General features: G+C 42.9%; 1 protein-coding gene across 1 annotated transcript; it reads right to left on the bottom strand.

Moving 5' to 3' along the window:
• LOC146207994 (uncharacterized) lies at nucleotides 1–27,785 on the bottom strand. The gene is made up of 5 exons (XM_084587203.1): nucleotides 27,593–27,785; nucleotides 10,970–11,121; nucleotides 6,725–6,792; nucleotides 1,439–1,519; nucleotides 1–332 (listed from the first exon to the last, which is right to left on the bottom strand). The coding sequence occupies exons 1-5, from the start codon at nucleotides 27,710–27,712 to the stop codon at nucleotides 199–201; spliced, it is 555 nt and encodes a 184-aa protein (XP_084443329.1). The 5' UTR covers nucleotides 27,713–27,785; the 3' UTR covers nucleotides 1–198.
• Nucleotides 27,786–27,927: the final 142 nt, after the last annotated feature.

Genomic DNA, 27,927 nt, shown 5'->3' with positions numbered 1-27,927 from the left:
CGAGCAACGATTCTATCGCCTATTGCCGCGGGAATTCCAGAAACGTCAGTGCCAAGCAAGTACTTCAGTTTCTTTGGAAAAACCCGGTGCAAGATTAGAAGTAATTGTTTATTGACAGCGTAAATATATTTACCACTGTATTCTAAACAGATCTTCACGGTTGTGGAGCCGCGACTAGAAATTACTCGGATGCAGAGACTACTTCAAACTGAAGTCGCTACAGGCTTGTCTCGGGTGAGGAGGTACTGGGATGCCACAGGCGTCTTCGAAATGGTCGATGCATTCTTGTGAGAGCGGACCCGCTAAGTTTCTTTGGACCCACAACGTGCACTCTGCATGAATAAAAAACCAACAATGAAATTCTATGCGGATTGGAGCAACGTTCTAAACTAATAAGGTGTCCACGAAAGCATCAATACAAACATGTAAACACATATGATTGTTTCTAAAATTAATGCTCTGAAAAGGCAATATTTGGGTATCATAACATTGCACCGCAATAGGGAATGTATTCAGAGACACGCTCCAAGGCGCGTTTAGTTTATTGCTGTCTACTATAAATTATGCATTCCGATGGTTTTCTAAGCAAGTTTCTATTCTTGCTTGGAATCCTATGGCGACAAAAAAAAAAAAAACTAGGATTGTGCCGCGCCGCGGAAGGCTAGAAAATGGGCACTATTACAGTAGTTACAGAATAATATAATACTCTACTTCTGGCTGACAATTCTTTAAAACATGGAGGTTACTTAAGATGAGTGCTCATACGACCATGAACAACTGTTCGGGCTCCATGCGTAGAGACAAGAACGCCAGTCAATTCTTGAGACACAGAGCTATGCTCCCTTACCTTTCCGGCAGACTTTTTTCTCCTCTATATACACATATCCCCCACAATGGAGTGTTTGTGGCTGAAGCGCTCTAAGGCTAACTAAATGATGCAAGTTAGAGCTCAGTCATATCGGAAGCTCTTCGATGCAGGCGATAACCAAGGCACCCGCACATTGTAGGATATTATTGCAAGCGAAAAACCGATCTATTTTCTATTTTTCAAACGCAAAAACCAGCAATGAATTATAGCTTGGTGAACTATTTCCCGTCTCCATTCCTCGTGTCACCTGATAGAATATGCTACTTGATAAAGTTTAAAAAAGCTGTGATTTTGTCGCAGATTTGAACTCTTATAGCGTTGGCAATTTTTGAGATTTCATTTTTAGACAGTTTTAAGCTTTTGCTTCTTGCAATAGTATTACGCTGTTGATACTCTATCGGATACCGATGCACGATATGAACGAACCCGGATATTGAACGAGTGATTTTTCTGCGTTGATTTGGATTTCTGATCAAGCATAGCACTACAAAATGCATTATCGGCAATGAATGAAGGCAGACTGACTTGAATTGTTTGTTGCCGAAATTAAGCAACTAGGTGCCGACTTACGATGTCCGGCGTACTCCAAATCCAGAACAACGCAGTCATGGTAATCCGTGTAGTAGAACCTGCCTTCTTTAGGTGAAGGATCTGAAATAGAGCGGTATATATTTAGAATTCCTGTACCCTCCAGCCCACTGAAAAAGTTGGCATATTTCCTGTGTAGAATCCCTTTATCATGGAACTTTTAAGTGCTAGGTAAATCAGTTATAAGAGAAATAAAGCACATAGGGTTAGATGAAATAAATATTTGCAAACTATGAAGAGAAACTCTTTGTCTCGCTGCATAAAGATATTTCCTCATTTGCACTGACTTGTATACCTTGCAATTAACATGCCTGTATTTGCAGAAAAAGTCGTTAGTCACTTCTAGAGATGGCGATGGTTTAAGTTGACCTCTCAATAGCAGTGACGTAACATCGCCATAAGAAAAGAGAAATCGAATCAGGATATTGGAGCAGAGTTGTTGAGATGTACATTTTTCTTCCGGCTGCGAAAGGAGTCATCTCACAAGGCTCTTTGTCCGGCTAGGCCTTCTGGAGATTGTCGAAGTAGTCCTCTGAAATGAGTTGCTATAAATGACGAAGCAGTTATTCAAGATGTGAAAGGCGTTGCTGCAAGATATGCCTGAGAATTATTTCCTGTGATGTCTTATAGGGCGAAATATATGAGCCGTCTTGAAAAAAAAAAACCAATCTACTGCCGGTTATTATGTTGCGGCCAGATTACCGGTAGATGTTCTAAAAGTCTGATCAGTGGTGGACTTTCCCATCAAAGCCAAACAGGTTCCACTTAGGGTGACTCGAGTCAAAACGCTTTACTGGCCAGTTTTCCAGCTATCAGAGAGCAATGTAGCTGGTACAGGGGTCTACAGCTGCTTCAGAAGCCCAGATATCTGCCGCAGAAATGGGCGCTTGATGAGTCTACATAGGATCTCGGAAGACTGCCAGGTAGGTGCGGCGTCGCCTTCGGACAGCAAGACTTGCGTAAAGTCTCCGACCGGGACCTCATTGAGAGGTAAGACATCAAGCTCTGAATTGAGGGAGTGTAAATGTTTGCTAAAGGTCATGAGGCGATCGTGAATGGCTTTGAGGCTGGCTTTGTTCCGGATCACGCTCAAAACTCGTCAAGCGGTACGGTTTTCTTTTACGTGGTATCACAATCGTCTTCTGTGGTTGGTTCCTTTCATAATTTCTGGCAACTGAAAAAAATTGTATTTCATGATGAGACTAAGGCATGCACTGAATAGGAAAGCCATGTCTACAGGATGACAGACGACATCTGAGCTACAAGGAAAACAGCCCAGTATTTACAGGATACAATACAAATTTACTTTTTGCATGATTTTAATTGGGCAGATATTAGCAATAAACATACATTATCGTTAACATACAGTGGGTAGGCAATGGGTAGCCGGGATCAAGGTGACCACTAGTCTCCTATATTTACCGATTGGCGCACAACATGAAGAAGGTTGCTGGCTGGTACGAAGTACCTGTAATTTTCTCCGCGCCCAAAAAGCTAAGCGGTTTATGCTCGCGGATCGGCCAAAAGACGAAAGCTCTATGCGAAAAGAAGCACGGAAATCATTTTGTTTCCTGTGCCATCTGAGGGGTGTACGAAATCCCACTGACTTATAGAGGGGTGTATATAGAGCAGACGGGTTGCTGCATTAACGGCAGGGCTCGGGAGCATGACAAATTGTTATAAAACGGAGGCAGGTGGAATTTGCCTACCCATTGTAAAGATTGCAAGTGTGAGCCAATGCCTGATGGAATAAGGATTCTAGGTAGGAGTTGCGATCAGGTGGCACGTGAAATTCTTGAAGCTTTCATGACCAAAAAGAAGGGAAGCACTTCTGCTGGCGGCGGTTGTGTATCCCTCCGTAGAAATGAAGTTTCCTTTCTTGATAGTTTTTTGTGACATTATCTACTGTACTGTGCGACCTTTCAGCCCTGCTGTTCTAGGTGTCTGTTGTTTTGTTTAGGCGGGTTGTTAATTTTGTTATTGCTTTTATCTTTTTCTTTATTTGTTCATTTATTTTGTTTCTGACTGCTTTTTCTTTATTTTTTCCTTTGCTTTTGTCACGATTGTCTTTTGTTGTTTCTTTTTTTATGGTTGATTTTATATAGGTTTTGAACTGTTTTTGCTTCTCTTGTTTGACTCTGCTGTTGTTACGATTGTTTGACGCTGCCCTTGCTAAAATATATATTTTTTTAATTTCTATAGCCAGAATCTGTTAGGTTATCTGCAGGGGTTAAAGGTTTCAGATATGGTATTCTAATGTTACCGCTTGTTTTACACGTGTTAGGTTCGGAGCGATAATTGTGACGAGTTGCATGCTTGAGCGGAAGGTATAAACATGCCAGTTTTCCTGTTAATAAATAGTTGGTAGGGTACGCATGTGCTGTTCCTTTCTTATTAGTGCACTGAAAAAAAGCGAAACTCCTCAGCCTTGAATCTCGTTCCACAATAGCAAACCACGCTTTTTGGGAAAATTTTATCATTTGTATTTCAGTAGTTCTATTGTCACCCCTGCTGACCGCGTATCACTTCGTATCAGGGCAATACACCTCGAGCGTCCATTTTTGCTCATCTGAAATTATTACGCACAGATACTGCAAAAGCTTTTATTCATCCTTGCCATGAACGTGTCAAGTTTTTTATCTCCGAATAACAAGATTGCGTGCTACCCCAACCATCATGTCGCGCCATAGAGTACCTTTCGGGTAATAATAAATATATTGTTACGGAGGAGCAACGAAGAAGAAGCGGGCAGTGGCGCTGTAGGAGCGCTCGCGCCAAGCCCGCTAACATATTCATTAAACGTCATCTCACGGTCATCAAACATCTCCTCTCTGTTCCCTGTTTTCATCGGGTTACCGCCACTTAACAATATAAATAAAATTTCTGAGAGCACTGCCGAAAATGCAGTGCAGAAATAAGTGCTAGTCTGAGCGTTGCTGCTGCTCACAGTACATCGTGCTCCTCTTGTCGAGCACAAGCAGCGTTCTGTTGAAGGCATCAATAATCACCAGCGTTCTCTAATTGGCTTACAGGAAAGGAAAAATGCTGTATCTGTCATTCGGAGAACCTCGCAGGCACATCTCGCGGATAAAGCTCGCCAATGCGAGATTTTGACACTCATCACATACTTCGATCAATATCAGGCACTTATTTGGTTCTTTAAATCAGAAACACATCCAATTCCAGCTTACATTATCCTAGAGCTATTTCGGCGTCTGAAAGAGTTTACGTATGCATTTTTGGCTCTAATTAATTAACTATCCACTCTACTTGCATAATTGTTTCTGCAGCATCCCTACATCATCCTCTATCAATCAAACATTCCTTTGATCATACCTCGTCTAAGAACGGACACGTTCTGTACGTATGTTTTGTACACGCAACCGTGAGAGAAATAGCCTAGTATTGCTTTCGCATAAACAAATCAATAGCAGCAATAATGATAGGTATAATTGGGCAATTACCAGGACACAGCAGCAAATTAAATTTAAGAAAGCTTAAAGTTCTTTCACTTGATGCTGCAGACGGACAGCCAGTATAAGAGATATGGGTCTAAATACTCGCGAATACTTTAAAAACATGCTCCACAGAGGGCCTACGGATCGCATCGCATGTGATGTGTGCGCTAGGAGCCTTTACAGGCTCCTCGCGCACACTAAAGATGGAGCAGACACTCTTTTTAGCAGCCAGAGAAGTCAAACTGTAATACAGAGAATGTGAGAGCCCAGCAGGCGTCACCAAGCTAGCACGAAGACAGGAAATAGAGCGAGAAGCAGTAAACGTGGAATACTTATGAAAGGGCAGTCATAAGAGTTATAGAAGTCAGAGCACTGGGCTTGAATTTGCCCTATGATAGAAATCTGACTGGTAAACACCAAAGCCCAAGGATTTCGCAATGGTGAAAATATTGCAAACCACCTGTGCAGCAGTACATTTTTGGTGCCATCGACTGCAGAGACTTTGTCCTGGAATGACCGCAAGCTATTAATGTATAATGACCGAATTTCCTCTCAGCGTCATCTTTAGAGAAACCTACGAAGCGCCCAGTTTATAATGGTCAGAGGTTCACAAGGCAGATTACAAAACGACAGATTGGTCACATTTTTCGTATACAGAAAACCACGTAGTTTCATTGACATATTACACCAATTTTACAATTTATCTTATATGGTCATTTTCTAGTTACCACATAACACACCAATTCTGCAGGTCATCTTTTTCACGTGCGCTTGATTCGTCATCAGTTTATAGCTATAATATACTACACAACTTTCGAAGCATCTTCATTTAGGTCTTCGACCGGATGCTTAGAGATTGAGGCTGTAACCAGCTTTGAAGCGCCGAAATCAGTTAAGGAGCTTCGGAGTTTTTTAGGACTGTGTTCTTATTTTCGGCGTTTCGTTTGTTTCGTGTCCAGATTCTCTGACATCGCCTTTCCGTTCACCTGCCTTTTGCGCAAAGATGCACCGTACAATTGAACTGCTGACTGCGATTCTGCATTCAGCCATCTCAAATTCCTTCTGACATCGGGACCTAGTCTACGCCACTTCTGCCCTTCTTCCCCAATCGAAGGTCACACCAACGCTATCGACTTGGGAGTTGGCGCTTCGCTCATGCAGCACCAAGGCAGCGACCAGCACGTGATAGCTTATGCTAGTCGGTCGTTGAGAAAGGCAGAACGTATAACTACACCGTTACTAAACACGAGAATCTCGCAGCCGTTTTCAGGGTGCAAAGGGTTTGTTACTGCCTATATGGCAATGTTTTTACCACTGTCGCCGAACCCCTTTCGCTCTGTTGGCTTGTAAATCTCCGTGCTTAGCGGTTGCGAGAGATTGACTTCATTATGGCATACAAAAGTCACCGTCAACATGCTGACTCTGCACGCTTGCCGTTTTCGGCAACTGGTAGTGATGGTGACAACTTTGTCATGACGGAGAATTTCCGCCTGTTTTTGAATTGATGCACAATGATGCCACGTCGGGCTACTTGGGTGTCACCCGGAACCTCCATCGCATATAGGAACGATTTTACTGCTCGGAAATGCGTCAAATCATTCAGCGCTATGTAGCCAGTTGTTTAAAGTGCCAGCAGTACAAGCTCCCTACTTTCCGTAAAACCAGGACCGCTGCGTCTTGTTGCACCTCCAACTGCAGCCTTTGAGTAGGTGGGCATCGACCTCTTGTGTCCTTGGCTTTGTTATCTTTTTAATCTCTGATTATCGGCATACGTTTTCCGTCCTTTCTTCAGTAAAATCAAAGTTCTTACCTTCATCAGTCCAAAAAATGAACGTTTCTGGCTCATCGCCTACTCGCTGATGCAGCTTGATCGGTTCTCTGCAAAAATGCATGCCAAACACATTCCGGATGATTTATCATTGTAATAATGGGCAATGTTATTTCCATCGAAAAAAAAATATATATTGCGTTATTGCGTTATTTTCCGTGAAATTAAAAACCCAGATGATATTAACTGTCTTCAAACTGATCTCACTGCGATTGCTACCTGGTGTGAAAAATGGTTAATGCAACTTAATATTAGTAAATGTAAATGCATGCGTGTAACAAGGATTTCTAATGACTCGCATGTTTACTATTTGAATAACGTTCCTCTGGAATCAACAAACTCATATAAGTACCTGGGCATAATTATTTCATCTAACCTCACGCGGACAACCCATATTGAATATGTAATTAACAACGCTAACCGCATGCTTGGTTACTTACGCCGTGCCTTTTCGAGAGCTCCATCGTCATTAAAGTTATTGCTATATAAAACACTAATACGCCCTAAATTAGAGTATGCATCATCTGTATGGGATCCAGGTTATGAAAAATTAATCACCGCTATAGAACTTGTTCAAAATAACACCGTCCGTTTCATTTATTCTAATTACAGCCGAACCGAAAGTATTACAGCCATGAAGTCCGACCTTCAACTTCCATCATTAAGATCACGTCGCAAAATATCTCGCTTAGTCCTGTTCCACAAGCTCTATCATCATCCTAGCCTGAGTGACGAATTCTTTCTTCAACCTCACTATGTATCCCATCGCATTGACCATAATCATAAAATCGGCCTCGGTAGATGTAATACACACGCTTTCTTACAGTCATTCATACCCCGAACATCGACTGAATGGAACCACCTTCCCGCAGATATTGTTTCCATCAATGATAACTCAAATTTTCGTACTGCTTTAGCTAATATTGTATACTGACAGGTCTTTTGCACTGCTTCTTATTGTATCTAATGTTTTGTATTTATTGTTGTATTTTAGATATTTTTGAAATTCATACCCTTGTAAACGATACGGTTATGCTTATTTTGTTTTGTTGTTAACCCACTCCCCTCTTCAATGCCTTTACGGGCCCTGAGGGTATTGTAAATAAATAAATAAATATTGGTGAGAAAGGACGCATAAATGGTGTAATGCTGCAGCTTTGCACTGTTAGAATCGAAGCGCGCATTCTTCTGCACTTCTGTGATCATGAACGGTGTCAAATCACTATGAACATCAAAATAAAGTGTTCTGTTTTCGACAGCGCAGAGTCGTCAAGAATTCTAAGAAGGCTAAGAAAGTACAATCAATTTATGTAGCTCAATTTAGTGTGGGCTATGTTTTATGAAGTGGCAATGGCTTAGCCCGACTGAGGCCTGTTAATCAAGCGAAAACGTTTTAATGCTTGATTATGCTGCATTGCTAAGTCAGGTTAGACTCATACAGGTAACCCTAGTTTAAAAGAGCGGACCCTCGATTAAGCATGGTCAGACACGGTTTGCCATGATTTGAAACCACCACGGCTTCCCGCAAATGTCCAAGAAACGCAGCCGTGTCTATACGGCGCAACGATGTCAAGAGCATTTCGATGCTCATAAACGAGCCAGGTGAGTAGAGATGACAGTGTAGAGAAAGGGTAGGCACGGGAGTGCAAGGTTGGAGGCTGTATTGTCACGTAGTGGTGACAATACCGTTGACGACAAATGAGGAGGCTCTAAATTCACTGGAATAAACTTCGGATTGCGTTGCACCCGTAAAAGAACTACGCAATAGGTGGCGGCGATAGCAACAATGCTCCAACGCTCAATTTAAAGGCGGCGAAAAAACGTCTGGATAAAGCCGCAGGGAAACGATAAAGCCACTGAGCGTGACTAGCACAACCTGGAAGCCCCGCCGCGGCAGTGTAGGGGTTAGAATGCCAGACTACTGTGCCAGAGTACTCGGGTTCGATCCCGACCGCAGGCGGCTGCGTTTAGATGGAGACGGAACCGGGAGGCGTCCTTGTGCTGTGCGATGTCAGCGCACAATAATGATCCCTATAGGCACCGTGCCCTAGGGGTTTGAAATTAATCCCTAGCCCTCCACTATGGCTCCTCTTTCCAGTTTCACTCCCACCTTCTTTTCTTCCCTATCGGGGCGGCTCAGGTCTCCACAGATGGCGAAACGAAGAGGCGTCCGTGTGCTGTGTGATGTCAGCGCACGTTAAAGATCTCCAGGTTGTCGAAATTACTCCGTAGCCCTCCACTACGGCTCCTCTTTCTCTCTTTCCACTTTCACTCCCACCTTCCTCCCTTCCATTACGGAGCGGTTGAGGTGTCCACAGAAAACAAGTGAGACAGTTACCGCGCCTTTCTCTTCCTATAAATCAATCAATCCAGGTCTCCACACAAACAAGTGTCACGTATACTGCTCCCTTTCGTTCCTGGGAACCGACCCGCCGTGGTGGCGCAGTGGTTACGGCGCGTGACTACTGTTCCCAAGGATGCGGGATCGAATCCCGGCTCGGCGGCCGCTTTTCGCTGGAGGCGAAGGGCAAGGCGCCCGTGTGCTGTGCGATGCTAGTGCACGTTAAAGAATCCTAGGTGGTCGATATTTCCGGAGTCCTCCACTACGGCCTCTCTCATAGCCTGAGTCGCTTTGGAACGTTAAACTCCACAATCTAAACCAAACCTTTCCTGTCAACCAATATTATTATTATTCTTATTATTAACCTGGAACATTGCAGACAGGCATGGTAATGGCCAAAGTCCTCTATATACATCTCGACGCATCTTGTGCGACAAAGAAAATGATAAAACATTATCTCGCGACAATGACCATGAACAAATATAGAATACAGAATCGGTCCGTGGTTCAGAATCACAGTATCGCATGTCGGCGGCTCTCGAAAAACAACAAATAAAGGTTTGAAACATTCGCGGCAATATGGCATTGTGTCAGGCAGTTTTGGTATATCTGTTATGACATGTAACGGTACGAATAAAGTTTGCCAGTTGTGAGAAGCAGAAGCAATAGCAGCGGGTGCTCGAAGTAGAAGAAGAAGCGATTGCCATCGTTTACGAGCGCCGCACTTGCGAAGAAGAAGCGGGCGGCACTGTGTTCTCGCTCAGCACATCAGCAAATTTCTCGCAGCGAAGACCCTGGCTCGACAAGGCTAATAAATATGTCGCTTTAAAACATGACAGATCCCAGATTTTACACATTCCACTCCACTGATTCGCTCCTAGGTCGTATTGGCCATTTAATGCTGAAATATTAATTATAAACTGAACTAAATTAAATAAAGTGCCTTTTCTGCCTTTTGTTTTCATTAAGCCACATAATGTACATGCTGCAAACTTTAGCTTAATTTTGTATTATTCCGATCTCTTCATAAGCTTACCTGTGTTTATAATTTTACCGGAACCATGCACTGTGCTAATATTTCTATTACCTCCCTGGTACTGTTTACGATTAAGATTTTATGTTGTCAATAACCGGCCCATTTATGATATCAGTCATGTGTTCCACTTCTGTTTACATTCTGCTGTACACCAATTCTCTGCAGCTTTACATTGACGATGTTAAATAGTCGTTTTCTGCCAGCAATGGGGCTGTGAGGTTCAGCTATAAGCCCATCGAAAGTTTCATCGCCATTCATCGTGTTCCTATTATTGAAGGTCCGGTACTTTTCTTCCTGTTGTTTTCGCATTTTGCTCTTCTGTTGGTATAATGCGGACGACACCTTGTCTTCAAGTGCACTGAGTGAAGCAGCCAGGAATGAAAGACAAGATAACGGAGCTGGGGGCAGTGAGACCATGAATAGAAGACGTAGGGACAGCTTACAGAAAGCTTCTGTCGAGGCAAGATGCACAAAGGGGAAAAGGCGCGATAGAAATAATAAATGGAAGGAGCAGCTTAAACTTAAACTATCTATTAAACTATCTATTAAGGCAACATTTTCTGCCATCCAGTTAGAATTATGGTAGTAAAACGAGCTCTTAGGTGACTTAGTTTGTAGGCATTACTGCTGGGACGTAAGCATGGTGATATTTTTAGAGGATGAGAAGAACAAATACCGCGTTCCGTTTGGTTTGTGTCTTAATATTTGGAGCATAGCTCTGCCCTGAAGACATTTTTATGCTATTCAGCTACTTTTGTTAGGAACCATCACTTCTGTTTTCTTCGGCGCTTCACTAATAGCTGGTACGTACTCAAATATCCCCAAAATAATTTGATATAATGCTTTATACCTCGGTTCAGATCCAGGTTCTTGGAGAATCAATGAGAACGTGGCTGTCTTCTTTGTCGGGTTGAATGCCGTTCTCTTGGCTGTCATGCACTCGTAAATGGTATTGTTGTCGGAGTCCGCGGCGGAGACAACGTAGGGGAAATTTTGGTACACCTGCGGCATTGATGTAGCTTCATTATTTTAATGGAACCAAAGAATACTGGAATTATTTTGTACTTTCATCAGCTTTCCGCAAATTATTGACGGGCAACAAACATCACCAGGACAAAACGTTCGTCAAAACCTGAAAATAGCCACTCAGTTACCGGACCCCAAGCAAAGACTTGCGGTCCCGTAACGCCTTGAAAGAACATTTCTTGAATCAACAAAATTGCTCTATTTACTGCTTAAATTGCTTACGGTAATAACTGTTACATTTACTCACGAGGATAAATCCAATACCTTAAAATAGCCGCTCAGCAAAGCGTCCACCATGAAAGGCTGTTATGTTCCTCGAAAGAAAATGTATTCGATGAACTCAATTACACTCTGGGAGCCGAGCTTATTGTCAGACAGAAGCATCTGAGACTTGTGCCTTTAGTGAATACTTGTTTTAGTAATATATTAGACTATTCGCGTTAATAATAATTGTGTTTGATTTTAGTAATATCTCATCATAGAGATAGTTTGTTCTCTAAATACGTCTTATGATGTTAAGTCAATTTGTCATGTAAACTGTACAGAAACGTTTCGTTCACCAGGCAGGTTCTTGAGTATAAGGATCTGCTTTATGTTTAGCCATGTATCAGTTATATGAACTGAAATGTTTTTATGATCCTTTTGTACTTAGCTTGAAAAAAATATGCACCGAAAGAGAACAGAAATTCGACATCGTCAAGAATTCTACTCGAAAATATTCCAACTAAAACCCTACTCCAAAGCTGTAAATCTGATTTTCACAGGCAATGTTATATCTTCTACTTTATAGGGAATATTTATTAAAGTAGGGCGATGGGACTCTTTAAAGGAGGTCGCACTCATTCATACTATATGAGCTATGGATTTAGGCGGTGGAAGGAAGCTAGCGCGCACACACACACGCACGCACTCACACACAGGCACGTTTATAGTGTAATGAAACAATAAATGGTTGAAAAAACTTTTAGTGGCATTCAAGTAATTCCAGAAATAAACTAGCATTCGAGAATTGGGCCTCTGAAGTTCTCCTGGGAAGCGGGAGAGCTTCGACTGTATATGTGGTTCATAAAAATTGCAGGAGAAAATCGTTTTCAGAAGAAAGTTCCACATTTTAGATCTGCCGAGCAATCGCGAGTTTCTCTGAACGTCAGCGATATATGCACTGGTGACATTGACGTAGCGGCTTTGAAGATAGTGGGGATTCAACATTTCCTGTCGCCGCAAGAGGCGGCGATCACTCTCTCTCTCTCGCGAGCAAATGTCATCTTTCCCCTCCTGGCCTCCTGAGAAGTGGCGTAGTGCGCAGGGTGGCCCCTCCTTCCCCTTCCCCTCTAATCTCCGTGGATAGCATCTACAATTCTGCATCCTGGGAGCGACAACTCTGGGATGTCGGAGTGTACGGATGCTGCTATCAGAACCCAAGAATAATATTGCGAGCCCCCATGAGCAGCTCGGCCCGCTGGTAGTGCCCCAATGTGTCATTAGTCACGGCCATGCCTGTGGCCCGAGCTAGCAGTGTGGTGTTTGGTTCTGAGAGAACCCCCGCAAGATACGGTTCGTTTTTAGAAATCTTCTCCTTGCATCAGTGTACGTGTCTTATGGGACCATTGCACAGCCCATAAAATGATCTGAGGAGATTTCAGCGCTACTCACTCTGCCTGAGGTGCCAGGAACGCGGAGGCCCCTGGCCCCGAACTCGCAGGGGTCACTGACAGTTTGTACCTGTGTGTTGCTAAGATGGAGACGCCCCCTTTCTTCCAAACTCCAGCCTCAGCGGCAGTGACAGTTGCAGATATGACTTTTCACTCTCCTAACGTCCGGGTGAAGTAAAGAGCATCTGACCGCATGAGAAGAGACTACCTCCCGATTTTTGTGTTTGCTGCCTCCTTCCGTGACTCTAAAGTCAGCATGTTGTCAGGACAACTACTGGATAACCTAGCTGCTGTTCGGGGTACTAATATCGTCAAAATTATTTCTGATCAGATGGCGGTAAGTACGGCGGTCAAGCATCCTGACCATTGTCCGGCCACCAATGTAAAACTCAAGAAGCTTTCCGCAGCGTGCAGTACGGTGGAGCGACAAGCCACCCGAAAGGACTGCAGTAGTCTGAATTCTGTCATTCGATTAAACACCAACAAGATCTAGAGGTCGCAGTGGGCCTCCTTCTGAGCACGCCTGTACACATTTTCACTAATTACAAGAACATCGAGTGTGGCCTAGCTGGAAAATCTTGTACTTGGATGCTTTTTGAAGCTCTCGCAATGGGCAAACAAAATAGCTTACGTGTCTTGGAAAGTAATTTTTAGATGCATTTTTGCGTGTGTACGTAGAAATTATGGAATTACCTTTTATTTTCTACCTGCTGTTTTCACGTCCGTAATGACACCCCTTTCACGCTGAAGTTTCAGACAGCCCTACAGCACTACAGAACACAAGTGATTGACTTTAATAACTGCGCAGGCCTTACTTAAGTACAAGAGTGTCTTCAAGGCAATCTCTCTCAAGGATTGTATGTCTCAATGCAAACATTCTACTTATGTTGTTTCTGGTTATGGGAAAACGTTCTGTGCGATTGAAGATATACGTTGGGAACTCTGGCATTCGGCGATTCAGGAATCAGTAGCATGCTTTTTTTTTTATGTCATTGCTTACTCCCGTCTACAGTGGCGACGAGATGCCGACTCCGTTGCCCCAGTGCTATCTTTGCGTCTCAGTGTGATCTACCGAATCGCAAGTGAGTAACGGGGAAGCCATACTTCACCATTGGACACATTTCACGACAGACTGATGATTAGTCAGATTACATATCAACTAAACTTCTTTTGCTCCTCGGTATCACAGCTAGAATTTGTCGAAATACTCTACAGAAAGGGCCTAAAAAGCCATTGATGTTCTTCAAGCTGCAGCGACCAAAGCTGTATTCCAAGAAGCACTATTCAAACATCTTAGTCTTGTCACTTCCCAGATATTACTCCAAATTGGTTCCATAGGAGAGAAGGTAGCTTGATGAGCCCCTCTCCAGCGGCTAAGCAAGATATATGTGTCTCGACACTAATGGCACTTGATACTTTTTCCTAGGCCTTAATGTTAAATGGAAAAGCAAGTGGTTGAAACCACCTTGGTCTTTTCCGAGTCTTGAATGTACTGCTATATACTTAATGTGCGTTCTCTTTTGGCACAACGCGTCCGCTCGTAGCATTTGGAAGAGACTACGCCGCATCCTTATAAGTTTCCTCTTGGTTATGTGGATGAGGTCAATTGAGGAGGTGGAGCGGCTTTCACACCTCGTTCTATGAATAATTAATGACCTGTACGCTTTACAAAAGTCGTGTCCTCCACAACAGCCAAAAGCATGCCATATAGGCGGCTTTATGGAAGCTACGGTAATGTGCGGCCCAACCTGCTGTGGTCCAGACGGATTCTAAATCCGACCTTTAAGCTTTAGAGCGCTGGTGCGCTGGTTCCCTACTAAAGTAGTACCCTATAGCCCTTTGCGCTTTACGATTACTCTGCACATTCGATGATTCTTAATACGTTTCTAATGGTTGTCCTTACATATATATATATATATATATATATATATATATATATATATATATATATATATATATATATATATATATATATATATATATATATATATATATATATATTAAATAAACAATATATTACTATAATCCAACTCTTACCGCTATGTGGGTCCGCCTGGCTGTGTTTATTTCCTTTCGTCGTAATCTTATTCATAAAGCCAGCTTATCCCAGTCAAAGATTAGGTTTACATGCTTTCTTCATTCAGACAAGCCACGAATGGAATAACCTGCCTTCAGCGTGTACATCCATAGGAGATACAACAATATTTAAAAACGCGATAACTAGCCTGGTACTCCAGACGCTACCTTCCGTTCAATTGCTTTTATGAGTTCCATGGTGTTTTTGTTTGTTTGTTTCGCTCTTTGCTCTTCGAATAACATGTTCTTTTTGGTTGTTTTTATCATTGTTGTTTACCAATATAGTAATGTTTGCCTCTCCCCTCAGAAATGTATATGTATATATACCCTAAGGGTAACATAAATAGATAAATATAGGTGCCATAAGCCGCGAGGTGGCGGAGAGCCTCGCCCGTAAACGTTGCCAGGAAATCCACCAAGAAGAGTTCCTCAAGACACCAAAGCGCTCTTCATAGACGCAGTCCTCTGGAATTACAATTCCCTTTGGCGTTCAACCTGCAGGTCATGCGGGACCAAAGGACTAAAAAGACGCCAAGACACTTTAGTCCATCACACTCGCACGGGCTGTGGTCGTACCCTTACTGAAATGTATAATGTGGATCTCGCATGATATCCGCTATGTTCCACATGCATTCTGTGCGGGAGCGGGCATATAAAGAATACTTTGTTTGCTGTCCAAGGTACATGGTGGAAAGAAGCATGTTGCTAGCTATCTTCAAGAAAAACAGGAGTCTCCCACATTTCACTTTGGGACATTGCCTGCTCGTGCGAGAACCGATCTCTAGGAGGGAAGTTTCATGCTTTGTTTTAATTGACGTGTAGGACGCGGATCTGAACTGTGGATGGTGGCACCAAGTGTGTTAACTATTTGCTCGTTTGTGTATATGCATGACTTGTGGACACTATTTATTATTAATCTTGCTCCCTTGATTAATTCCCTGCAGACGCCGCAAGGCTAACCCCACATTTAGCTAGCAACAACCTCACACGCACGCACGCACGCACGCACGCACGCACGCACGCACGCACGCACACACACACACACACACACACACACACACACACACACACACACACACACACACACACACACACACACACACACACACACACACACACACACACACACACACACACACACACACACACACACACACACACACACACACACACACACACACACACACACACACACACACACACACACACACACACACACACACACATGCACAAACGTAGGCACGCACACATAAACTTGCAAAAAGAAGCAGTCACGCACACACATATATATATTATATATATATATATATATATATATATATATATAGGGGCAATGAGGGGTTGATAACACTGACAACTGAAAGAGGCACACAGTCAGTCAGACAGACATTACTGCGTGCGGTTATATGAGTCTACATCTCTCTATCAACATCTAGGCATTCGAAGTAAAGCCGGGTTGTGACTTCAGATTTACGGTAGGCCGAGCATGGATAAAAGCACTGAGAGCTCTTCATAAAAACTGCTGTGAAATAAATTTTTTTTAACCAGTTTGAAAAGGAGGGTCCGGCAGTCTGGTATTTGGGCGACATAATGGTTTCAGTGCACATGCGGCTATTGCAGCGGAACGTTTTTCGGTTGATTGAAAACTTTTTCGTGAGTAAAATGTTTTCATTTATACTATAGCCTGGCTGTCCCTTGTCTTGTCTCTTTCATATCAACAGTGCGTGACACTTTAATTAAAAAGTGTCAGGCTTGCGGCGATGAAGAGAGCAGATTGCTGAAAACAACCATGACAACCCCGCTGTCGTATAGGAGGTTTTGTAAATCTTTTATCACCGCGAAATTTGTATTTTGCATCGAGTATACAGGTCTTGCTTTTCATCTGCAGATTTATAGTAAAAGATGTTTTTAACGTTCGTAGATTTTGTTTCACTATAACAGAAAGATGTACGGTATGGCCTGTACAGCTTAAGTTTTAGCAACGCGGACTATGGATATGATATATGCCCATCGTTAGGCGTTTGATAAATGAAACCTAACCACTCGATATTGTTTTAAAGTTTAGACATAATAATACATTGAAACATGTCTGAATTGGCGTCTTTACGCATGGTATCATCCCCAAAATAAATGCACAAGCTCCATCATTCACACGTAGCCTAATGTTTTTGTATGCAAATTGTGGCCGACGGCACTTCCTAAATATACACTGCGGGAACTTCAACTTGGTACCACAGGTAGTGTCTTCAGCATTTGATATTTAGAAATTCGTATGCGATAACAGAAATTTCAGTACCATGATAAAATTCAGTTTTTAGGCTGTAAGTATCAAAGTATAGCCTGGCAGTCCGCAATCAAAAATAAAATCTTATTGTTTAATAAACCATTGAAATATTTACGCATCTAAGAAGCATAATATTTACGTTACTCTAAAAACTCGCTGCAAAATCGCATGAATGTATCTGCTGTTTTTGAAAAAAAAAAAAAGGGCAGATAAATTTCTTTGTTAAGGCTGTTGTGGTTCAGCATTAATGCATCCTGTCAACGGCTGTTTTGTCCACGCAAACATACATACACTTTTATGCATGCGTAATCAGTACTCCTTTCATTAATGACTTGGTAATCGCACTCATACCAATTACCCAGCAAATGTAAGTAGACACATATTGTGGACAACCGCATGACATGCGTACAAAGCTGCGTTTCCCCAAACCAGCACGGACGTGCCACGGAACTGCACGTCTAGCTCGAAAGCCGCAGGTCTGGAGTTTGAATCATGCCATTACGGCGCCTGCGTCGTGTTGCAGCCTTTTAGGCAACAGTATTTAAATGTTTTAAACAATTTTAACTAGAAGCTAACGCATTACGTACCGATAAAATATCCACAATTGTGATTTTTTCGATACGGCTCCGCGTAGCGAACAGTTAGCGCAGTCGCATTAAAAACTTCCTTATAAAAAAAAAAGCGCTCTGTAGAACTAGATATGATACTCTAGCACCAAGAATCACTCTCAAACCTTGGTGTCGTGGCGATCTGTCAAACTCGGGCATCAGTAGCTTTCTCTACTCATATTGGCCAAAGACAACCGAGTGTCCTAGCGACTTGCACAGTAATTGCGTTGTGACCTTTGTTAGCGCTTAACAGCTCTCTGTAATCTTCCGGAAGGATTACGTTATCTGGGCACTACTGCGAATTCCACAGTTGCAGTAATAGCCACGGTTAATTAAGCAGTTTGGCGTTACGGGAATGTGTTCTAGGCTCACGATGTGTTTCTAGAGCTCTTACGATGCGAAGTGCTTGATTTGTTTCAGACTAAAACCTCAGACCTGCATCGTAGGCTGTCCTGTTCAGAGGAGAGGTAAACAACTACGAGACAAATGCCACCGACCTGAAGGATTGATGACTTCGAAGCAGTCGACCACTCGCTTGGCCATCGCATGCGTCTCTGTATGAAACCTAAAAGGTGTCGCTGTTAAGTTGGAAGCTGTGGGACGTTGATAGCACGGCATTATGCTATGACACATGTTTGCCCTCCTTTGCTGTGGCGGTAGCGCACGTCTATTAGGCGGATTCGCGAAGCGAGATTTCTAAAATAGTGACGACAACAGGAAAACTCTCCCGTATACCCCTAAAGCTCCATTACCAGTATGCGAAAAAAAAAGAAACTACGACGAGGAGCATGCAACCAGGGTGCGGCTTTCGTGCTATAAATTCAAGAGTCGAAGTTTCCGACACATTCCAGGCAAGCATGAGTTCGATCTCCGCCTGCAGGAAGAACATTGCTATATAAGCAACTGCCTGGCGTACAGAGATCAGCACCTAATGAAGAGATATATTAACATTCGACTCAAGTGAAATGAAATCCTAAATGTTGGACAAATGGTTCATTTCGTCCTAAATAAGCATGTTGATAGCTTTAAAAGAATTAGACTACTTAAAATATGCTGACGTGAGGGGCAAAATGGTTCTGTGCAAAGGGGTGTACTGATCAAGTAATGCAATACCCATCTTCATTCAAGAAACGCGAAATAATGGTTTCCAACGTATTGCGATAATCTTCTGGATCTGTTTTTTTTTCGTAACTTTGCATGTACGCCTGCCTTTGACTGTGAGTCTTGGACTGCCGCTTATTTAGGCCACTGCGGGCAGCAATACGCTTTGTGTAGAAACAGGATCTGCGTCAGAGAGGATTCCCCGCGCGCCGTTTTTTTCTGAAGTCGGTATATATTTGTTATAGAAGGAGAACTAAGAGCGGCAGCTGCAACAGAGCCCCCAAAATCGGCGTAAGGGCCATGAAGACTGTTTTTATTAAAAGAGTGCAGAATTGTGGAGATCTCTGAGCGAGAAATCACATTGTCACTTTTATGACACGGACATGTGTCTTCATTGCATCTTCTAGAGGGGACAAAATGCTTGATCACTATTTTCGATTGAGCTTTAAGGAGACAATAAAAATTTATCTTGGCTGCAAGCTGAATTATACCATTCATTTCATAGCGATTTATAAATGCATTTGTTCATGAATAATATATATGCCGATGGACAAGCGAAATCAAGGGACTAGAGCTGTCCAAAATGTATCTGGCAAAATACTACACTCCCATAGTCGCATAATCGACAGTGCGATGCTTTCTGTTTCGAGCTAACAGTCATCGCAATCTCCGAAAGCAGCAACTTTCGCAGAGCAATGGGGCTCCAGCTGTTGCAGCACGCGCGATGGCGAGTTGATTGGCCAGCAGGTGAGCTCCTCGCCGCGGGCGGCACTCCTCCTGCTTTGTTTTTTGTTGCCATGCGAAAACGGTTCATTAGCTTCAACAGAAAAGTTCATGGTCAGCTATGTCAATCTATGGACAGCCAACAAGCACAACTGCAGTATCTCTATAGGCATATATAGTAAAGTTTATACAACTTTGGCTGTAGGTAATAAACCGTACAAAGTTCTTTAGCTAGCTATAATAAACCATATGTTAGTGAAGCTATAGACAAATAGTCATACAGTTGTTTTTAACGGTCTAGAAAGATAAGGATGGCTCTAAAACTACAGATTGCAATCCATAAAATCCAGTTATCTTTCGCTGTGCATAGAAATGTGACCGCCAATAAAGCTAGACACTGCATGTATATAAGATGGAGGCTAACCAAGAGAGTCCTACTTAAGTTAAGGACAACCCAGAGGGATATGGAACGAAAAATGGTAGGCGTAACATTAAGAGTTAGGAAGCGTGCAGAGTGGGTCAGAGAAATAACTCAGGTTACCGACATTCTAGTGGAAATTAAGAAGAAGAAATGGGCATGGGTAGGACATGTAGTGCGAAGAGAGGATAACCGATGGTCGCTTAGGGTAACAAACTGGATTCCAAAGGAAGGAAAGCGCAGCAGGGGGCGGCAGAAAGGTGGGCGGATGAGGTAAAAAAGTTCGAAGGGGTGAAGTGGATGCAGCTAGCACAGAACCGGGTTAAGTGGAGAAATATGGGAGGGGCCTTCGCGCTGCAGTGGGTATAGTCAGGCTGATGATGATGATGATGATGTATATAGGATAATTTAGCTGGCTACAGAAACGAGTATGCTCCTGTAGCTAAAGACTAGTATTAATACAGTTATCTGCAGCTGTGTAGAGAAATATGTATGGCTATATAGCTACAGACTGCAATCCATATAAGCTGCTTAGATGGCTGTAGAAAAGTATGCTCCTGAAACTCGATACTAGTAGTCGTGTAGTTATCTTTAGCAGTCTATAGAAAAGCAAATCACTCTAAGCTTAGAGGCTGTAAGCTGTATCAGCTCTTTTACTGGCTATAGACAAGTGTATGCTCCTGTAGCTATAGACTAAGAGACTTAAAGTTATCCTTAGCTGCCTATAGGGGTGAAAATGTTCTAAAACTAAACACTAGAATATGAAGTTTTACCCAGCTATAAAAACGTATGTTTCTCAAGCACAGACCAGTAGAAACAGACTTATCTTTAGCTGTCCATAGAAATGTAAATACATCTAAAGCTACAGAGTGCAAGCCATAAAGCTTTCCTTACAGAAAAGTGCATCCTTCTGAAGCAATACACTAGTAATCCTATAATTACCTTTAGGTGTCTATAGAAATGTGAATGCCTGCAAAACTGCAGATTGCAAGCCATATAAGCTGTTTCTTTGGCTACAGAAAAGTGTACGCTTCTGAAGCTATGAACTAGTCGAGGAGTCACAGTTATCTGTAGGCATCTACAGAGATGTGAATCCTTCTAAAGCTATGGATTGAAAGTTATAGAAGCACTTTTAGCTAGCTGGAAAAAACCTACGTTCCATATGCTATATACACCTGTAGTCACACATCTCTCGTTAGCCGCCTGTAGAGATGTATATGTATTTAAAGCTACAGACTGCTAGCCATATAAACTGTTTCCGCTCGCTATAGAATACTGTATATGCTAGAAGCTATAGACCAGCAGTCGTACACCCATTTTTAGCAGCCTATAAGCCTATATACAGTCGTGAATGCACACATATGAACGTACCTATACGTTGTGGAATCTCGTGCGGTATATCCTCCAACTTGACTAAGCTTGACTAAGTAGGCTACATGCAACGAGAAATCATATGACACCAACCAATTCAAATACCAATGCTAGAAAGCAGAACCAGGTATGAAAGACTAAAAACTCTTTACCTCATTATCAATAATTATCCAAAAATTAATAAATCAGACTACTTTGAGATCAAAACTAATGAGACATCAAAGCATCGTCATAGTAGGTTCATTCCATTGCCGGCTATAAAAAATAATTGCTTCAAGTTTAGTTATTTCCCGCGAACTTGTAAGGACTGGAACTCTCTTCCAGATTCTGCTGTTCGATCATCATCATTATCTGAATTTGTACGCCATTTAGAAAATTTCATCTATGGCCCTACCAAAGGGTGATGAGGTTCTATTGCTGTTGTGTAGGATGGCTGTTGTTCCGATTTCTGTGTAATTCATTTTTGTTTTGTTTGTGTGTGCATTCAGAGACAATTTTTGATTGACTATTGATTTTCCTCGTGTTCTATATTGCTAATTTTTCGTTTTGTATTTTCCACTCCTGTTACAGCCCCTTATGGTGGCTGACAGTATTAATAAATGAAATGAAGACGATGTGTGACGAACGATTGCTTCGCAAGTTTCGATATTAATTTCGAGAAGACAAACGAATACATACACATAGACAGATTTGAAGACACGTATATCGTCTGTTCGAATCTCTCTCGCAAGCTGCCTCGAAGTAGATATATGCTATAGAGTACGATAAATCGTAAGGCATGAAATGCAATGCTTATGACAGAATCAAAACTGTCATTGGTATGGTTATAGCTTTTAGGATAAATATCTATAGCCGAACATGCAAAGTAGTTTCTACTGCGGACCATAAACGTTTGTACCTAACAATGCTAAACACTGCAGTACATGGGCAACCCCAAGGTGTTAGGAGGTGCTAAACACTACTATAGCAAAACCTAAATACTTCGATAGGAAAGGCTATTGTCATTAGGGCCATAATAACTTTCTATAGTTCATAATAAGAACACCTTTATAGCTTACCATAAAAAAATGCTAAAGGCTGAATACACAGGACATCCAAAGTCTATAGAATAGATTAGACGTCGACAGCATGAACTACAGCAAAATTTAAAATCTGCCACATGAATAGCTATAACGTTTGGGCCAAATACCTTTAGCCAAACACAGAAATGATTTGTTAAAGCTGGTCAGAAAAGTTTATACCTGATCATAGAATATATGCTAACGACTGCTGCAAATAAGCAAACGTAAATTTAAAAGAAAATTTAGGCACATATGTAACGCATACTTGTTGACTAACGTAAGAACGCATATAGCCCAAATATCTATAGCCGACCATATAAGGGATTTTCTATATAGTTGACTATAGCCGACAAGCCGACAGTCGGGTTCCACCGCAGTCGGCGCCAAGGTATCTGCGAGTGCTGGGATGCCCTGTGCAGAGCGCACTGTCTTGTGCTAGTGCTCGTCGAAGTGGCGCGTTTTTGGCCCGATGTCTGCGATGGACTCCGTCATCGATACATGTGCGTTCGCTGTCGGAGCCGCAAAGTGATGACCAGCAGCTAATGAGCTAATGTCTCCTATGGAACGAAAAAAGGAATGCGTCGTGCTCCTGTGGCTATGTCAACTGTGCTACATCTTGCGCTCTCCTCACACATCTCCTTGTCTGGGGGAACACCTCCGGCAACGTGCTCATCACCAGAGCAGGAGTTGCCCACCCTGGTGCAGTAATTGGCCACAACCTCCTATGATAAGCTCCATAAAACCCCGGCCCTCAGTCACCAGCGGCTGCGGAACAACTGACCACGGCGGCGGTCAGACCTGTGACGCAGCAGGGGTGCTAAGAAAGCCTGGCTCCGCTGGACAGGCCGCCATTGGAAACTGACCCTGGCAACGTTTAATGCTAGAACCCTAGCTAGTGAAGCTAGTTTAGCAGTGCTGTTAGAGGAACTAGAGGGCATGAAATGGGATGTCATAGGGCTTAGGGAGGTTAGGAGGCCGAATGAGGCATATACGGTACTGCAGGATGGGCATGTACTGTGTTACCGAGGTTTACCGGAGAGGCGACAACTAGGAGTAGGTTTCCTTGTCAATAAGTATATAGCGGGTAATATAGATGAATTCTATAGTATTAATGAGAGGGTTGCAGGCATCGTAATTAGGCTTAATAAGCGGTATAAACTGAAGGTTGTACAGGCCTATGCACCTACATGTAGTTATGATGACCAGGCAGTTGAAAGCTTCTGTGAAGATGTAGAATCGGCAATGCGAAAAGTAAAAATGCAGTATACTGTACTAATGGGCGACTTAAATGCCAAGGTAGGGAAAAAGCAGGCAGGAGACTAGGCAGTAGGTGACTATGGCATTGGTTCTAGGAATAGCAGGGGGGAGTTACTAGTTCAGTTTGCAGAGCGCAATAACTTACGAATCATGAATACCTTCTTCAGCAAACTGAAGAACCGGAAATGGACATGGAAAAGTCCTAACGGAGAGACTAAAAATGAAATCGACTTCATATTGTGTTCAACCCCCGCCATTGTGCAGGATGTAGAGATAATCGGGAAAGTGCGATGCAGTGACCACAGGATGGTGAGGTTCCGAATTAGCCTAAATCTGAAGAAGAAACGCAATAGATTAGTAAGAAAGAAACCCATCAACGAGTTAGCGGTGAGGGGGAGGGCAGAAGAGTTCAGGATCTCGCTGCAGAATAGGTATTCAGCTCTAACTGAGGATGGCGACATTACCCTAGAGGCAAGGAACAATAATTTCACAAATATCGTTACTGAGTGCGCGGTAGAGGTAGGCGGTAGGATAGTAAGAGAGGATACCGGTAAGCTGTCTACGGAGACGAAAGATTTGATTAAGAAACGCCAGAGTATGAAAGCTTCCAATCCAACAGACCAGATCGAATTGGCCGAGATATCAAAGCTAATCAATAAGCGCAAGGTGGCCGATATAAGGAAGTATAACATGGACAAAATTGAGCATGCTGTAAAAAACGGGGGAAGCCTTAAAGCGGTAAAGAAGAAATTGGGCATAGGCAAAAACCAGATGTATGCGATAAGGGACAAGGCGGGCAACGTCATCACTAATATGGAAAAGATAGTCAAAGTAGCCGAGGAGTTCTATACAGATCTCTACAGTAGCCAAAGTAGTCAGGACCGTAATGAGATTGGCGGTAGGGAAAAACAGTCAGACGTTCCACCAGTGACGAAGGACGAGGTCAAGAAAGCACTAGAAACTATGAAAAAGAGGAAATCAGCTGGAGAGGATCAGATAACTACAGATTTGCTGAAGGACGGGGGGAATATCGTGCTAGAAAAACTGGCCACCCTGTATACGCAGTGCCTGGTGTCATCGACGGTACCGGAACCATGGAAGAACGCAAACATTATCCTCATTCACAAGAAAGGGGACTCTAAGGACCTTAAAAATTACAGACCAATCAGCTTACTGTCTGTTACGTATAAGGTATTTACTAAGGTAATCACTAATAGAATCAGGACAACCTTAGACTGCAATCAAGCAAAGGATCAAGCAGGGTTTCGGAAACGGTACTCTACTATCGATCATATCCATACCATCAATCAGGTGATAGAAAAATGTTCGGAATATAACCAGCCCTCATACATAGCATTCATTGATTACGAAAAGCATTTGACTCAGTTGAAACATCGGCGGTGATGCAGGCATTGCGAAATCAGGGGGTAGACGAGCCGTACGTGAAAGTGCTGGAAGATATGTATAGTGGCTGCACAGCAACCATAGTTCTGCATAAAGAAAGTAACAAAATTCCCATAAAGAAAGGTGTTAGGCAAGGAGACACAATCTCCCCAGCACTATTCGCAGCTTGTTTAGAGGAAGTATTGAGAGACTTGGAATGGGAGCAGTTAGGGATAAGGGCAGATGGAGAATACCTCAGTAATCTGCGATTTGCTGATGACATTGCCTTGTTAAGCAACTCGGGGGATGAACTGCAAATAATGATTGATGACCTAGACAGAAAAAGTAGAAAGGTAGGCTTGAAAATCAATATGCAGAAGACTAAGGTAATGTTCAACAGCCTCGGGAAGGAACAGCAGTTTACATTAGGTAGCGAAATACTGGAAGTAGTAGGCGAATATGTCTACTTAGGACAGGTAGTAACCGCAGATCCGGACCATGAAAAGGAAATAACAAGAAGAATAAGATTGGGATGGAGCGCATTTGGCAAGCACTCGCAGATTTTGACTAGCAGCTTACCGGTATCGCTCAAGAGGAAAGTATACAACAGTTGCATCTTGCCTGTACTCACCTATGGGGCTGAAACGTGGAGGCTAACCAAGAGAGATCTACTTAAGTTGAGGACAACCCAGAGGGCTATGGAACGAAAATTGTAGGGGTAGCATTAAGAGATAGAAAGCGTGCAGAGTGGGTCAGAGAAATAACTCAAGTTACCGACATTCTAGTGGAAATTAAGAAGAAATGGACATGGGCAGGACATGTAGTGCGAAGAGAGGATAACCGATGGTCGCTGAGGGTAACAAACTGGGTTCCAAGGGAAGGAAAGCGTAGCAGGGGGCGGCAGAAAGTTAGGTGGGCGGATGAGATTAAGAAGTTCACAGGGGTCAAGTGGATGCAGCTAGCACAGAACCGGGTTAAGTGGAGAAATATTGGAGAGGCCTTCGCCCTGCAGTGGGTATAATCAGGCTGATGATGATGATGATGATGATGATGATGATGATGATGATGATGATGATGATGATGATGATGATGATGAGAGAACTCTTTCATGGGTTGTCCTTAGCTTTAGTCTATGAGCTTCCAAATAACGCCATAGACAGACCAAGCCATGCTGAAATAACACGGTGGCTATAGCAATATGAGGAATGGAATGCAAAAAAATTGACTGAGGCAGAAGTGAGGCATGGGTGCATTTTGGACGTGGAATCGTCTGGCTTAGATATCGTCTAGCACGAGTGATCAAGCGGTATACAACTGTATAATGTTTTTCAATGGTTCTGCGGGTAAGCTTATATCACGAAAGTTTTAATATTGTGGCGAAGCACATTCATATTTCATTTATAACAACTAATACGAGCCTCCTAGTGTTTGAGAAAGTTAAGTACATTAGAATTCGCGAAACATCTTGTAAAGGGCAAGCTTGGAGGGGAACTGTTTCAAGCAGTGCTCGCTCTGGATGTGCATTACATCACACAAGCTCACAAGACAAGTGACCTCAGTAGCTGCTAAGCTTGCGCTCATTTAGAGCTGCAGGTAACATTTACTTATTGCCATCTCGCCGCTGTTTGTGAGGTTCAGCCTGTGTGACCGCACTGATTTTATGTTCCTCTGTGCCTTTAACGAATGCCTCTAAGAAGCCCTAAACATGCCTCTTTCCGTTACTTTATTGCTGCTCTGGCGTATATGTGTTCAGGTGCCGAGTACAATTTTGATTACACTAGAAATCGCCGGCTTGAGAAACACTTCTTTCGACGCTTCAAACACGAGTTTGAAAGTGTTTCAAGTAGCAGAAGTTACAGGGAACTGGAATATGGGGGTTAAAAAGCGTTGCAAAAATGTAAATAGAAACCAAGAGTTAGATCGGGTTGCCATCTTGTACCTAGTCAAAAATACATGCCGCCTCCTAAAATACAGCCGCTTTTTCCGTGTTATCCTCTAAATGTATGTTTTTGCTTTCAAGGATACGGATCGTATAGTGCTTAGGACGGCTTTGGGGCTATATTTCAAAAGTACTACAGTAACAGTTGGGTAGGGGTGGTAGCAGCACGGGTAGCAAACAAAAGCAATGGTCATTAGTAGAAGTAGTTGTACTGCAATAACATTGGCAATAGTAGTACTTGTTGTAGTATTAATACAAGTAGCGGTAGTAGTTGTAGTTGTAGCAATGGCAGCAGTTAGATGTCGCAGTAGTAGCAGCAGTAGTAGCAGCAGCAGTATTAGCGGTAGTTTTACTAGTACAAGGTCTTCTTGCCGCTCTCTATATAGCGACAAATGGGCGAGATTTCTTCCCTAGCTTTGTATCAGAGCGCTTTTGACTCCCATCAATTCCAAATCTCTTTAGACAGAACGAAGCAGTCGCCCCTCGAGACCATCCCGCCATTGAACTTTTCGTAAGAGGTGCATACATGACTGAGAAGTGAACTCTGTTATGGCACATACTTTGTCCGACGTACCTTATATGTGTCTACAACGTCATGGTTCAGCTTAAGGGGACCGCCTGGAGGTCCTAGCTTGCCAACCGACTCTGCGATGCACAGCAGCACCTGCAGAATGAGAAAAAGATAACTCTGCATCCTGCTATCCTAGAGGTACTAACACAAAAGTGCCCCTTTGAACCCTTTTAAATTTTCGCGTGCACCGTTTCCTACAGACTCCGCCACGACATAACTGAGTGAAACCGTACGCGGCGCTGTGCACACGTGCCTTTTTTTTTTCAACGTACATCATCCGCACATATCACCGGCGTGGTCTATGCAGCAGTCGCCTGTTAATTATCTTGTCATGTTCT

The sequence above is a fragment of the Amblyomma maculatum genome, chromosome 1 (assembly GCF_055883805.1).
Source record: "Amblyomma maculatum isolate TAMU_Amacu chromosome 1, ASM5588380v1, whole genome shotgun sequence".
Classification (NCBI taxonomy): domain Eukaryota; kingdom Metazoa; phylum Arthropoda; class Arachnida; order Ixodida; family Ixodidae; genus Amblyomma; species Amblyomma maculatum.
Note: the sequence above shows the minus strand (reverse complement) of the source record. Positions and strands in the feature narration are given on the sequence as shown.

Excerpts from the sequence above, each read along its gene's own strand:
- LOC146207994 (XM_084587203.1), bottom strand. The coding sequence starts at position 27,712 with ATGCAGAGTTATCTTTTTCTCATTCTGCAGGTGCTGCTGTGCATCGCA. Across the intron at positions 1,520-6,724 it reads CATTTTTTGGACTGATGAAG|ATCCTTCACCTAAAGAAGGC; the intron begins GTAAGAACTTTG and ends GCTCTATTTCAG. Across the intron at positions 333-1,438 it reads TTTGGAGTACGCCGGACATC|AGTGCACGTTGTGGGTCCAA; the intron begins GTAAGTCGGCAC and ends TTATTCATGCAG.